The sequence below is a fragment of the Dicentrarchus labrax genome, unplaced genomic scaffold (genome assembly GCF_905237075.1).
Source record: "Dicentrarchus labrax unplaced genomic scaffold, dlabrax2021, whole genome shotgun sequence".
In the NCBI taxonomy this organism is placed as follows: Eukaryota; Metazoa; Chordata; class Actinopteri; family Moronidae; genus Dicentrarchus; species Dicentrarchus labrax.
This window is the reverse complement of record NW_026136705.1, coordinates 15,406,635-15,421,880: the sequence shown is the minus strand read 5'-3', so window position 1 is coordinate 15,421,880 and position 15,246 is coordinate 15,406,635. Positions and strand designations below refer to the sequence as shown.

General features: G+C 40.0%; 1 protein-coding gene across 3 annotated transcripts in view; it reads left to right on the top strand.

Annotated features, from left to right (window-relative positions):
- Nucleotides 1-1,441: 1,441 nt before the first annotated feature.
- Nucleotides 1,442-15,246, top strand: part of LOC127364627 (spectrin beta chain, non-erythrocytic 1) — a 53,658-nt gene continuing 39,853 nt past the window's right edge. For all 3 annotated transcript variants that reach the window (XM_051402285.1, XM_051402283.1, XM_051402282.1), the window contains exons 1-2: nt 1,442-1,916; nt 14,284-14,471. In XM_051402285.1, the coding sequence (XP_051258245.1) occupies nt 14,315-14,471 (157 nt within the window). In that variant the 5' untranslated portion in view covers nt 1,442-1,916; nt 14,284-14,314. The remainder of the gene's footprint in view (nt 1,917-14,283; nt 14,472-15,246) is intronic.

Here is a 15,246-nt window from a genome sequence, read left to right as displayed (position 1 = left end):
GTCACTTTTACACACATTCACACCTGCAAACAGGCCATAAGAGCCACAATACGATCTACAGCCACTGAGCTGCATCGCCTAGACTAGACTCCTAGACTTAGACTATATGTCTTCTTTCATCAGCTGATGTGGCTCAAAATCAGTATGTTTCAGTGTGTGTGTGCACTGACAGGCTCACAGCTCAAATTAGTGATTTTTTAAAGCCCTGTGGCTTTCTTTTAGCCTTAAACACGACTGTACAGCATCTTTGGGGTAGCCTACAAGAAAGGCCTCCTTTTAAACCAATGAAACCTTCCCTTCCCAAAGCTCAACTGTCCATCAGCCTACAAATATGTTGATAGTGCAAATCAATAGCAGGCATTGATGCTATGGCTGCAGCTGAAAAGATCTTGCCCACACAGAAAGCTTCAACTACAATAACACATTCACAGCAAAAAATGCAAAATACTGGAACCACAGTAACAACACAGCAGAGCTTTTTCATTACCACTAACTGCTTATAATGAGTAGCATGCTATTTCCCAAACTGCTCGGCCCTCCCTACAAGACCCATCATCCCATAAAGCCCTCGCCACTACCACTTTGTTGGTTCAGCTACACCCATACCCATACACACCCTATATGCAGACGCAGACACGGTGCAGACGGAGAACAGAAAGACACAAAAATAATTTAGGTGTTGGAGTTTGGGTGTCTTCCTTGGTGTCTGTCACCAGGCCACCAATGTGAATGACTCCCCTCTCTAGAGTAGATAAATTCTGGGCGTGAGGGTCTCTAGCATGTGGATCTTTCCAGGGCTTTATGAATAACCCAGATCTCGATGTCACACACCAACCAGGTGCTGCATAGTGTCTCAGAAATAATTTAGTGCAAGAGCAGATCTCAGAGATAAAATGCTGAAACGAATGTGGAGGAAATCCTCTGTGGGTTTTTGATTTCTGAAAAGATTTCTGACCCAATAAAGAAAGTGCTAATATTGCTGAGATGTTATAGTGGATCACTGTAATGTATAATGTACGGATACAGTGGGATATTCACTATGTATTTGTATAAACTACCAGGCACAATAACACTGATGAGGTAAATCCAAGGAGATTACATCAGAACTGGTGAGGATTTATTAAAAAGGTCCCTTTTTAATAAATCCTCACCAGATACATAGAAGATATTTGGAGAATTTAAAGTGCTTGAAGGAGATGCATGTGACTTATAATTTTTCCCATGCTGGCATTTGTAATTTTCTTTGATGCTTTCAGTTTTAGCACCAGGGACAGCACCAAGATACAGAGCAGCTTCCTCTCTCTCACTGCTGTGCAGTTCTTGTTGAGAATACTGGAAATGTGCATCGTGTTTCCCATGTGACTGTAAAGGGTCAGCACCCACCCACCCACCCACACACACACACACACACACACACCACCCACCCACCACGTCCACTTTTTCTTTCTTCTCCCTGTTGAACGGGAGTACAGGGAGCGAGGTACGGACGGCCCTTCGGATGCTCGGCCGCGGGGGGGGAAGAAGCTGCTGCGGATATCCGTCTCGTACCTGCCTCAAAACGGGCTCTCCTCGTCGCCTCATTTTCTCTCCATTTTCCCCCGTTGACCGTTTTGTGTTGAAAGCTATATAAAAACATATATTTAAAAAAAAAAAAAAAAAAAAAAAAAAGACAGCCCTGGTGTGGTTTCATAACGCGCTGCACCGGGAGCAGCGCGGAGGGAAGATATTGTTTGGAGGATGCGGATTTAACGGAGAGACGTTATCTGTGTCACCTGGGATTTTTAACCGTTAAAATTCGAATTCGCTTAGTCGCACGCGTCGGTAGCAGGAAGGAAGGCATCTTTCATGTGTGGTGAAATATCACCAACATAGTAATAATATCACCAGCCACGGCAACAGAAGGCAAAATAAAAGGGGTAAGTGTGATTTTTTTGTTTCTTTTTTAAATTTTTTTTTCTTCTCCACCACCGGTAGGCTAGCCACTAATAACAAAGCTAATGAGAGAGGGGGAGTCTGTGATGTTCAGGTGACTGCTGTTAGCTTACCACTGCTATTAGCTGTCCAACACATAACGTTATTGTATCGCGGCTTAATGCCATTTTTGTAACTGTGCTGAAAGAGATGCTGGATGAAATAAACCCATATGTAATTCTGGTACGTTAGCTGCCTGGTTGGTGGGTGTATGTGACTGCAACGCCTTACGTTAGTTATTGGGAACCATCTCTCTGTATGTCTGGGTCTTCTTGCCTTTGTTTGAATCGATGTCAAACGCAGCCACATTTTTATCTGCGTGTCCTGTACAACCAGCCTGTGGATCTTTTTCCATTCAACATCTGCTATTAAACCAACCGTGTCTTGTTGCCTGCCTGCTAGCCAGGTTATATGGTCTCTTACCAAGATGTGGTATAGTGCTGGCATCTGTTAAAGCTGCAGGGTTTTTTTTTTTTTTGTGCTCTCGACATTGTGGGCTGTGTGGTTATGTTATGATAGGACTGAGATTTATACTGCGTGCCTGGCCTAGACTGTGAGTCATAGCAAGGATGCATCAGGTAAAAAGTGTGTTAAAATGTGGGATTACAAGCGTAATGCCATTGGAAAACAAAGGCCGGTGGACAAGTTGTTTTTGGAAAAGTGTTAGTTTGCTACTGGCCCATCAAGCGTTTTTAAGACAATACGTCTAATTGTGCAGATGTTGAGAGCTGACATTTGCCGGCTACCACGTGTAGAGCATGGCCCAGAGACATCAGCCCTTGTTATTGTGACAGAGAAGGAAAACGCATGCATAATAATGAATTTCACTTTTAAATCATCCTTGATTTTTCGGTTTCTGTATACATGATTGAGAGCGGTTCTTGGTGATGAAGGGTTGTAGTCTTGGATGGCTTTATTCAGAGGAAGAGAGTTGTAGGACAGAACAGCAGTTATAGAGTAGAGGGATAACACTGACCATTGCCAAGTGGGAAATCCCTCTTACGTGCAAAGGGTTGACTCTCTTTAGTGAAGAAAATCTAAATTGATGGTATTTACCTTCTGTTTGTGGCTACAACACCTAACAGCTGACCACGAAATACAAGATGTTTTTCAAGGACACTTTGGTTCGAGCTATGTGTGTTTCGTGGAACCAAATCCTATGGCCTCTTCATTACAGGATGGCCATTACTATCCTATATCAGTGTTTCTCAGTACAGCACATCTCAGGTTTTCAGCCCGCTTTATATTCAGTGACTGATTTGCACATTGATTGCAAGCTGAATGCAATAAATTGCAGCCATCTAGAGGATGGGATAGAAAGCCTAGAAAGCCAGGGGTTCATTCAGTTACACTTGCCTCCTGCTTCTCCTCCTACCTCCTCCTTTCCTGGTTTATATGGAAGACTAGATTTGACAAAATGACTTGAATTAAGGTTGATTTCTATGTATTTCTAACCAAGGCATAGAACTACATAAGCAGTAGCATAAACACCTTGATTATTTTTGCAATTAGGTTATAATTATTTCATGTTGAACCATGTTTAACACTTTGCTTTATTTGTCTGTATACATCCTTCATGACTCCTGCTTAGCAGTTTCCCACTTGGAGCCTTTACCTGATATAGCTCCTTTTTAAGGTATTTCATTGTTAATTAGTAGGGAGATATATAATGTCATACTGATACAAAACAACATGTTACCTGGGATTTTCGCTATGTTGTGATATTTGGTGGCTTTTTTTATGTTAAAGGCTATTACAGCTAAAAAGTGACATTTCCATAAACCTGTAATATTATTAATATTTTTAGTGGTCGTCGACTGATACAGGTTTTTCAGTGACCAGTGCCGATATATAGCCCGTGGAATATATATATGTATATATGTGTGTATGTATGTATGTATGTATGTATGTATGTATGTATATGTGTGTGTATATGTATGTATGTATGTATGTATGTATATATATATATATAGCGATATTTAAACAAAGAACAGTTGTGTATAAATCTGTTACATTTTGCAGGAAATACAGACATAAGTTCACAGCAGCGTGCATGAGAGTTATAGTACAGGGTTCCAAACAAACGTTTTCACCACCTTTCCAAAACTCACAAGGGGGGTGCTAACATCGTTCCACAATATCCACAATGACAAGGCTACCTGCAGATGTGTCTGAAGACAATTTTTGTTTATCAGCCTCGTAAGCACAAACAACCGGCTGATGCTGATTATCTCAAGTGCTAGATAATAAGCTCAATCAACCGGTCGGCCAATTTTCTCAAATTATTAGGAAAGCTTAATATAGACATTCATACCTCTACCTGTTCGGTCATCATAGTTACATTGTGTAGGGACGATGACTTACATCTTTTTTAGACTGAATTTTAAAAATAAAATCCCCAATAGCCATACTCAAAATATTGTCAAGAAGTCTAACTCAAAGATGTTCTTATTTTTCTTTTTCAGTATCATCTGCCCATACTGCTTGTCACGTTGATTGTGAAGTAGATACCAGTTTATTTGTAAGTTAACTTTAATTTCTAGTAGATTTAAACAATACAACACAAATCTATCAGGCTACTCTAAAGACAAGACATATTGATATTGATTTTATTAAATAAATGAGTTTTAATTTACCCACTATTCCCCACGGACAAGTCAGGCCTTGTTTCAGTCAGGCTGGAATGGTACCACAAGAGGGCGACATGATAACTTACTACTTCCTGTTCACCTTGTCGATAACGATGCTCATGGAGTGCATTGTCTGCAGGCATCATTAAGTGTGAGGTTGGGGCAGGCCACATATAGTATGCTTAATAATTAATGACATCCCTTTGGAGCTGAGGCTGAAATCTAGCCACAGAGGCCTGCTGTGATACGACTATACACCAAATTGTGAAATCACAAGGGAAATAACACTGTGTAATTGTGCATCAAAACACACACTTATACTTGGAATAATTTATAGGCACTGTGTAGTCCTTGTGTTTATTTGTCTCTTTCATGGCTTACCCAGTCTTCTTCTGCAAACATCCGCCATGAGTAGCCTTCCTTCAGATTTTTATTGACTAACTGCCTCACACACACACACACACACACACGGATACAAATACATTTAATGTCTGTATTCCATACACTTCCAAGATTTATCAAATTTATCCACATTACCAGCTCATGGCACCATCCATGTCTTGTTGTTCTTAATGTCTTTTTCAAATGTATTAATTTATTCATTGCAGCTTTAAAAGATAGGTGCTTATATGCAGGACGGGTGTGTTGCTGTGATAGAAGGTCATTAATTACAAAATGCTTACCGATCCAGTTTTGCATTGTGTTCCCAGGAAGAACACATACCAAAACAAACTAGATAAAATGCACTAACATCCTTTTATTAGACTATAGTGTGCTTGTTGATAAGTCTTGCATCAAAAAATTCCTAGTGAGATCATACCTTGATCATGGCCACAGGTTGAAATAACTGTAGAGTTTTTGATGGGAGACATGTGGGCTGTGATGATAGATGAGATGAGATATGGCTGTTAGCAGGCTGGATGCTTGGCTAGATGAACAGCATTCAACAATGGAATGGGACTGTGACTGTGGGCCCCCCATAGTGCTGATTCTCAAAATCCCTCTTGAACAAGCTTTTTTTTCAGTTCCTGCCATTCACACTTTCATTGTGCTGCAGTGAACCATATCACTAACCCAGTGTACGCCTTGTGTGCAATTATTCATTTGACAGTTGATTTTTTTATTTTAAGGTCTGTATAGTACAACACCTCTCAGTACAGAAGGTTTTGGACTGGCAGTTATTGTGCTTTTTCCACATTTAATCATTCAATGTTTCACCTATCGTTGTCTCAGATGTAAACCCCCTAAAAGCCACACAATTGAAGAGGCATTTGGCACTTGGTCCATCCTTAACTGTGTGAAAACTTTAACTGTTGAACAGATAAAATACACAAAGCTTTGGAAAAATAAAATGTTATGAAAGGAAATGCATGTAATTACAATATTTGGTATTGTGCAAAACATGCTCTTCTAGGAGACTAGAAAGTCCTACAAGCCTTGGGGGTTTTGGATCGATTCAGATGGACTTGTCAGGATGAGACTAATGCTGTTTTAATTTTGTTCCTGAAAAGTTGACATTCTGGAGATACCTTAGAGGTTTTCACTCATTAGAACATGCGTAGAATTTTAAAATGTAGGTCATCGGCATGAATATTACAGCATCTTTAAAATTAAGCAATGTTTCTTGCATTTATAATTAACCACTAGCCAATAAGTAAAGTTGATCAACAGATCTTTTTGTGCTTTAATAGTGTTTACAGTCCAAATAACATATTTGACATGCAGTTTTATCCCCCTTATTACGGGCTTTAAATCACTTGTGTATAGCTTTCCATGATAATTGTTTTCCGAACCTCTGTATAGAATGCACTTTATAGCATGACTGTTGCAATGGTCTGCATTGCATTCCTCTTTGTCTATACGGTCTGAAATAAAAAATATTTCTATAACTGTTAATTAATTCCTTAATACTCTGCCTATATAAAAAACATTTTCTAATATTCCTTTGGAAAGTGCCAGTCCATGTCTGGTATATGTCAGACCCCATTAACTCAAACTACTACTATTCTACAAGCTCTACAAAACCACTATAGAGAGTGACCGTATGATAACTGTAGTACACTGCGTAACACACAAATCCTAAACACAGCTAAATACTCAAAAGTTCAGGGAGAGGACAGTCTACTCATCTTTATTTTTAATCATGTCAGAAAAGTAGAGGGGGAGAAAGAATAAGGCCATTACAGGAGCAGACATGACAGCGGCCAGGAACTGGACGTAGCCACAAAGCCATCTGGAAAACATGCTCGGATGTATTGTATGGCACCTCGTGTACTATTAATGCTATATTTATAGTATGCCACTTAAAGATTTGGTCGTTGGAAGGACTTAGCGTTCAGTGCCTCTTGCGGGGGCAGACTTTTCATGCAGAGGCAGAAATTCTGAACAGTTGTTGCACTTCATCACAGGATCACAAACCGTTGAACACCTACTCAGGGATCTGAAAATACAATATCGCTGACAATTCAACGTAGAATTATGTTAAGCAATTCTAACATTTCTGAATTTGATCTGAGGCATATTTGACTATTAAGATAAAGGAATTGTTTGCAAATAACTACCTCTAAGCAAATACTATTCATTTTTTGTCTTCAGTTTGTCAATCTAACCCTTTTTTGGGATAGATTACTCTGAAATTCCAGTTAGAAACGACTATCTTATTGCTGCAAGACTGCCTCTCGACCAGCGAACATGTTTTTAGCAAAGGATGCAATTTGCTAAATGAAGGCTCACAAGTTACATGTCATTCCTATTTCAAGCAGCAGCTGTTTTACACCACCAGTACAGAGCCTGGTGATTTAATTGTTACATGCTATCATCCAGTCCACCCCAATATGTCCTGTTTTATTGTGCTGTTAACTGGCAGCCAAATGAAAATAACAGGTATTAATAAACTGTATCAAATGCCAGCAGACAGAAGAAGAAAACTGCATATTAACCTCTTTTTAAGGTTGAGGAAAGAAAAGGAAAGCAAAACAATAAAAAAAAATATAAAGCATCTTTTTATATAAAAGTTAAAAACGCCTCCACATGCATATAGACTGTCAGTGTTGGATTAGGCTTTGTGGAGATCAGCAGATGGTTTGAGAACAGTTATGCATGCAGAATGTCGCTGGGGTCCTATATATAGGTCCATATTCGTGTCTACTGTATATTGAATGTTCTTGTTGGTGTGAGTTCAGTGTTATATTGTCCATGAAGTGGTAAAACCTCTTGAGTTGGTGTAGGCATTGTTTCTTGAGTGAGTATTTTCATATATGGTATCAACCTTGCATCAGCATCACCACACTAACACACACGCACACAGTGCTTACGCCTGCACTTGGTTTTGTGTGTTTTGAAACGGAAAGAACCGGTCCACAGTGGATTAGCCTAATCTGCATGAATATTTCATTCACAGATGTTTTTAATTTGGATTGTTGGCAGTCCCAGAGATTGATGCTGCCACTGTGACTTTCAGCCAAATGCTCTCGACTCATTCATCAGGACAGGAGCAGCAACCACTATAAGTTTTTTCTTGGTTTGTCCACGCGGTGGTAGTTCTGAATCTAAAAGTGGTAAAAGTGGTCATATTATGAATAGACTAATGCTTTGGATCAGGCAAACTTGTTATTTCTACTGATTGTTTACTCGTGCTTCTCATTAACAGAGTGCATATTGTTGCACCTACTAACCTGCAATGTGTCAGTGCTACACTGCTTAACAGAAGAGTGATTGAAAAAGACTGAAAGCATGACTGACACTATTTAAGATGATTTAGGGCACAAGGATGCAAGGTTTACTTCTAAAATGTAATTTGCATAATACAGCGCTTATTTGGATATGAGATACAGGGCAGGCACCCTTTCATCATCCATAGAGTAAAGGATATAGTAGTGTGTCAGTATGATGTAATGTGAAGTCTTGCTTTTGTCATTTCTTGCCTGATGAGAAAGTTGTAAATGTTAATAGATGTCAGATGAAATCGATTATAGGGGTATGTATAAATTCTATTTCTATTTCTTATTCTATTCTACAAATGTTGTAGTCTGTTGATTTGATTTAAATATGGTGTAATATGAGTATGATTTCTGTATTATAAAATGCAAAAAGAGCGAGAGAAAAGAAATGCTCTCTTTAAATAAACATTTATTATGTACCTTTGTACTGTATGCAGAGCTGGTGCCCAAAGAAGTAAATTCTGTGTGGAGGGCATGTGGCCGCTTGAGTGTTTGATGAATGTGATGCTACAGGTCAACAAAGGACTTCTGCTGTCCTATTCATCAGGGCATTCAGGCCGGGATCAGCAGCCTGTGGAGGGGCCTCTGATGCATATGTGCCTCTGGCTGCCTCATCTCTGCAAACAGGAAAGGCTCGAACGGCTGGCCTCAACTCTGTGCTGACTCCTCCATTGTATGGGGCCAGTTTGGCGGGGCAGCCTTTGTGCGCTGCATTTTTGGATCTGCCTCCCCACCCTCCAGGCTCATCTGAGTATCACAGGCAGGCTGATGCCACCTCAGCTTGAACTCATTTAAATTTGTTTCTATGAAGCTTGTGGCTCCTTTACAGTCATAAAGATAACCTTTCAGTGAAATATTTAAAACGTAATAATAATTGTGTATATTGAATACCACTGTCATACTGTGGATATTGGCAAGGCTGATAGCTCCTTTGTTTGGCATTACAGGGAGTGGTTGTTTTTGTGTGTGTGTGTCTACCCTATTCCCATGGTGCACGGTGGCAGTGTGGCCGGCTAATGTGCACAGGCCTAATTCCCTGCGGGCAACTGATTGTGGGCTCTATTTCTCTCTTTCTCTCCCTCTGATTAACGGGTGCAGTGACAAACAGACCAGCTGGGCAAATGGAAGCAGCTCTGGGAGGGGAGGAGGGATGACAGAGTGAGACAGAAAGAGGTGGTGGTGCTGCCTATCATGCCGCCGGCTCTGCCCTGCTTCCGTAGCTGGTGTAGCCTGATGTGTGTCTGCCCGTCAGAAGCAGGGGTTTAGCCTTGGGGCATTCCTTGGTGCCCCACTTTCCCCCTCTTCCCCCTTTCAGAAGAACAATTCTTCCGAGCAGGCACACTAATGGTCCCCCTTTCCTATTTTGAGTTTAGAGGAAGCATAGTGTTGTCATGTTTGAAAAGGTTAGCCTTCATGTAGGCCATGCCTTGTTACCCGAGAACATATTCCTCAACAGTATTGAAGACATACTATCATTGAATCTGTGTCAACTCTCCTTTTCACTGTGTTCACACCCTGCTGTGTTACCCAGCAATTGCAGTACTAGGACGATTGAAGTAGTAGCACTTATTTATGTTTTTTTTAATGTCCTGATGGCATTAGTAAATGATCAGAGAGTAATTTTATGACTGATACATGATTCTAAATCTTTCATTACTTAACGTGTGCCTTTTGTGTATGTGTGGATTAGACCTTGAGAGGATTTTCTTTCATAGAATCTCTTTTATGCCCCCTTTTTGTGGCACATCTGTTTGACTGCCTGCCTGTCTGTGTCTCTGTCTGATATGATCAGTATTGTTGGATGTTGCATTACAGTAGCTTTGGGGCTAACATCTGATGTCTCCAAAAGGTGTGTGTGTGTGTATGGAAAAAAAATTACTCAAAAGGCTTATGCCGTTTAGTCTTTCCAAGCAAATATACAGTTTATGGATTCTTTCCTGTCTCTGATTAGTTTTCTTCTCTGTACTAGGGGGAGGAAGTTTTACCATCACTCAGGCTGGCATGATTGTAGGTGTTGAACCAACCAGTTTAGTGTGCTGAATGCTGATACAGTATATGGTTACATGCTGTGTGGGTGGATTTGTATGTGTGGTTTTTAGAAGCACGGTGTGTGTTTGTGTGTTAGCCTTGGTGGCGGTGTTGGTGGTGTGGTGGGGGTGTAATAGGTCAGCTCAGCTTGCATGTGTGGTTTCGTGCCTCACTGTGTGTGTGTGTGTGTGTGTGTGTGTGTGTGTGTGTGTGTGTGTGTGTGTGTGTGTGTGTGTGTGTGTGTGTGTGTGTGTGTGTGTGTGTGTGTGTAAGGATGAGTACAGTAGGTTGTATCATAGTAGGTCAGGGGATTGTTTGTCTGATCCATTGAGGAGCGATTAGCCCAGACACTGAGCCGAGCCTCTTCCTACTCGCAACAAGGGCAGGATTGCCCTCCATTTGCCACTGCCAGACTTTTGTGACCTCACTGGTCCTGCCCCCTCTAGCCCCCACCCTAGTCCACTCCCACAGACAGATTGTCATTGCTGCCAGGCCTATCCTGGATATCGTGTCCTCTGTTGTGGCTCTTGCTTCCTTGCTGTGATGTTTTGGTTATTTAAGCTGCGGAGAAATCTTACCACATAGCTTTTTTTTCAGCAGCACCACATCACAATAAGCTACATGGTGTAGGCCTGCCTGTGGTCTTCATTCATTTATTTGTTAGTTCGCACCAGTCTGACTTGGCAATATTGAGGAGGGCGTGGACTGAAAGAGGTGACCATTGTCAAAGATTGTGTTTGTGGCCTGACTGTGTGATTATTATGTTTTTAGAGAATATCCAATCTATAAATTGGGACACAAAAATAAACATAGTGGCTACCTACACATACCCAGTGGGTTCAAGGCATTTGCCAAGTCCTGGGGTTCCAGTGATTGGGGAGGTGACAGGTCGGAGGGCAGTATGGAGGCGTTGTTCTGCCTTCTTCTCTAATCCCTGCATTTAGTTTCTATTCCCAGCCACTTCTTAATCTGCCACTAATAGGATTTGCCAAGGTTTTGTTTTATTTTTTAGCTAGAATGTGTGTGTGACTTGTTTGACCTAACAATAGTAAGGTTTACTTCAAGACTGGGGTGATGGACTATGCCATGGTCTGTTAAAAACATCAGTGATGTAACAATATTATGTCAATAGATGTGAAATAGTATTACTAGTCAGTAGTAAAAAAAATTGCTATTTGAAAGTGTATTTTGCATAGGGTACGTTGAATTACCAAATATCTGCCTGCTGAGCCTAATTTCATAGCACATCACTGAAATATCTCTCGCTAGAATGTGGCTATGGACCTTTGGTGTATCTCATCCCTCTATCCCCTTGTTTACTTTCTGCATCTATTTTGTAAACTGTCCAATAAATACAAAATTGCCAAAAAATAATAAAGAACCCACAAAAGCAACAAAATAAACACAATAAAGCCTAATAATGTGTTTCAGTGACACACAAGTCTCCCCCATGCTATACAGCTGTAGATAATTACTGTGGCTGAACCTTCCTTTTTAAGACAGAACAGTGCTGCAAAAGGATGTTTGAGATTTAAGAGTTGAACATTTTCATTATTTTTAATAATACTTCTAAAATCAGCACCACCTCATTCCTCTTCTATAACACTAAGCTTAATGATGCTATTGCTATTGTCTATCATGTGTTTTTTGCACCAACCTGGCTGTACACTGGTAGTGTACAGTATTGACATGTATCGGTTCTGGCAGCTGTCTGAGGATGCATTGACTTAGTGTGACAAGACTAGTCCAAGTGTTTTTCAGTCACACCTTGAGGAAAAGAACAGTGAATGAATACATTACCTCATTAATGTGTGATGTGTTGCTTAGCTGGCCTACTTAATTTCCTCTAGAATACCGCCTCATATCTTCCCTGGAATCTCCACTTTCAATAATTGGCACTGACCTCAACAGCATTGGGTATGTGTATGAGGTCCATTTTGGCTAACATCACTCACCCACTACACTCTGAGTTTTGCCTCCTACCATCAGGAAGGAGGTATACCTCCCGAAAATGATACCTGAGATCATTTGTACCATCAGCTGTTGGGTTTCTCAACAAACTATAGGTCATCTTCCATCCCTGCCCATGTCACAGCAATTTTTTTCACTTTTTTTTAAATTATTATTTTACATATATGGTGTACATGTGTATTTATGTTTTTATTTATTTATCATCTCATGTTTTTATGTGTTTTTGTGCGAATGTGTATGTGTTGGCTACCAAATTGCCCCTTGGGAACATTACAGACATTTCAATTCAATTCAATTCCATCCTGTAGTACAACATATACTTAACTAAACTCACCATGCCAGACATTATAGAAAGAGTTCATATGACCAAAATGTGAGGACTGAAGTTGTCATGCATAAAATAAATGTATTAAAGGATAGGGTTAGCAGACAGTCCTCAGTCACGCTTAGCCTACAAATACCTCATCCAACACCCCAGCACCGTTTCTCTCATCCATCATCCCAAGTCAGCCACAGTAGACACAACAAAAGATGAACTTATAGGTATTAGCAAACTGACTACTCAACCTTGTCTATTAATCTGTTCAATGCTCTTAAACAAATGGCCCCAGTTAGTTAATGGGTCTCTCTGGCAGGGGGTTTAATCTTAATGTAAATCCCCCGTTGGGTGTGCATAATACTAAGGACAGGCTCTGGCTGGTCATATGCAATTATTGTTTTTTGTTTGTTTGTTTGTTTGCTGTTTTGTCAACAATGAAGTGAATAATCTAATGGAATATACATTCCATTAAATTAATACAAAAATTCATTATAAAATATTCTAAATTTTCAGTATACAAATATTATAATATAAAATACAGAGACTCAGCCAGATGGAGAATGGGGATAGGATTGACCTTGTTTATGAAGTATTGATTGTTACCATATGATGGTACCCTTGTTATTATAACTGTATGCTGAGTTAGTACAAACAACAGGATAGGAGGAATGTTGCATGGCTAGCAGTGAGTACAAGGACGGGTACTGAGAATATAAACAGAGTGTTTTATTCTGTGGGTTTTTAACCACTAGTAGGGCTGTAGGGCAGTATTTTGATGAGCAGTCCCCCTGCTGTTTATTTCATATATTCTATCAACATGTGCACAAGCAAGCACATGCATGCCACAAGCATCTCAGGAGTGTATCTAACAAGGTGTCATTTTTATTACTGGAGATTTTGGTTATTGTGAATGCATTTTTTTCCCCCTGGAGAGATACCAGTTAACACACAGGCTTTTCCAAGCTTATTTGACTGTTGAAGCTGAGTGAAGTAACCAATGAATGTCACTTCCTGTCAAGTTATCATATCTATATTGCTAATGATTTCTGTTGCAAACTTTGTTCAGTAGAAACATCAACAGGCCTGTTTCCTTAAATATTTCTGCATTAATACAATATGTACTGACATTCAGCCACTATATCTTTGATTCTGTCGGTACCACCCAGGCCCAATGCAGTGTGGAGGATGTGTGTGTGTGCGTGTGGGCTTATGTTTGTACATCTGTATGTCTGCATTGGATTTAAGTTGGGTAAAATGAGATTACTGGAGTTGCTGTGCCATATGGGAGCAGTTGTATTACATTATTGGTTGGCTAACTTAACTACTTCATGACAGTTGCTGAACTTATCTCAAAGTTTTTATCTCAACTCTCTGGCAGTTGTACTGACCGAGCTGCTATTTGCATATGTTTGAGCACATAAAACTAGAGTGCGTCTGTGAGGAGGGTGTGGGTGATGTATGTTACAGTGCATCATCTGGCTGCTGATAAAATATATGCTCAGGTCCTAAACTGAATCTACCAAACATTAGCTCACAAATATTTCAATGGTCAGTCTTGTGAATCTTCTGGTATCAGACAATGTTTCCTCCCTTCTCTCTGTGCACTGACTTTGGATGCTTTTGTGTGTCTGTGTCTGAATTGTAGGTTGAATGAGTTTTCCTTCAGCCTGGACACCATGAGCACCATCTCGCCGACGGACTTTGACAGCTTGGAGATCCAGCAGCAGTATAATGACATCAACAACCGCTGGGACCTGGCAGCAGAGACTGACTGGGATAATGAGAATAGTTCAGCACGCCTCTTCGAGCGTTCACGCATCAAGGCTCTTGCAGGTATTCTACACTTCAGACCTCACCAATGTACATGCTTGCATGTTGTCAACTGTAGGTGTGTGATGGTGACTAACAAATATTTGGTTCTGCTTGAAAAATTATTCTTTTGTGAATTTGAAAGATCGTAGAATACAAATGACAACTGTAGGACATGTCTTGCACTCACATTTCCAATTTGCTGTAACACTAAACCTGCCTAAGGTATAATATTTGAGACTTGAGATATTTGAGTTTTGCTTTACCAATATATTAGGTACACCTGTACAATCCAATAGCCAGAAAAACTACCTTTGTGAATATTATAATGTTTAGTTTTTGATGACACCGTGTTGATTTAGCTCAATAGTAATTTTTAAGATGGTAAGTAGTATTGTTGTGTTGGATTGGATTATCTTAAAGGTTTTTCTAATATTGCAAACTTTCAAGACTCACTTCATTGTACCTTGACATTCAACAGGAATACTAGTTTTTTGGGTACTCCACTGATTAAGAGCCCTTTTTTAACAGGTTGTGGTAACAGTCCGTCTGTGTATTAATCTATTAAAGAAAAATTTAATATTGAGGTTATTTTACTGTTTTGGTAATAAATAATGATACTATGCTTAGCAGCCTCACCACAAAGTTGCAGTGAGCTCCAAAATGGAAAAAGCACACGTATTATCAAACCATTAGGGGTAGCTATAATTCATGGACAAATTGCACTGCTGGGTTCATTAAATCCTTTTGAGCTGAACAGTATGATGTGAATGATGTTACGATAATTCAGATAATGCAG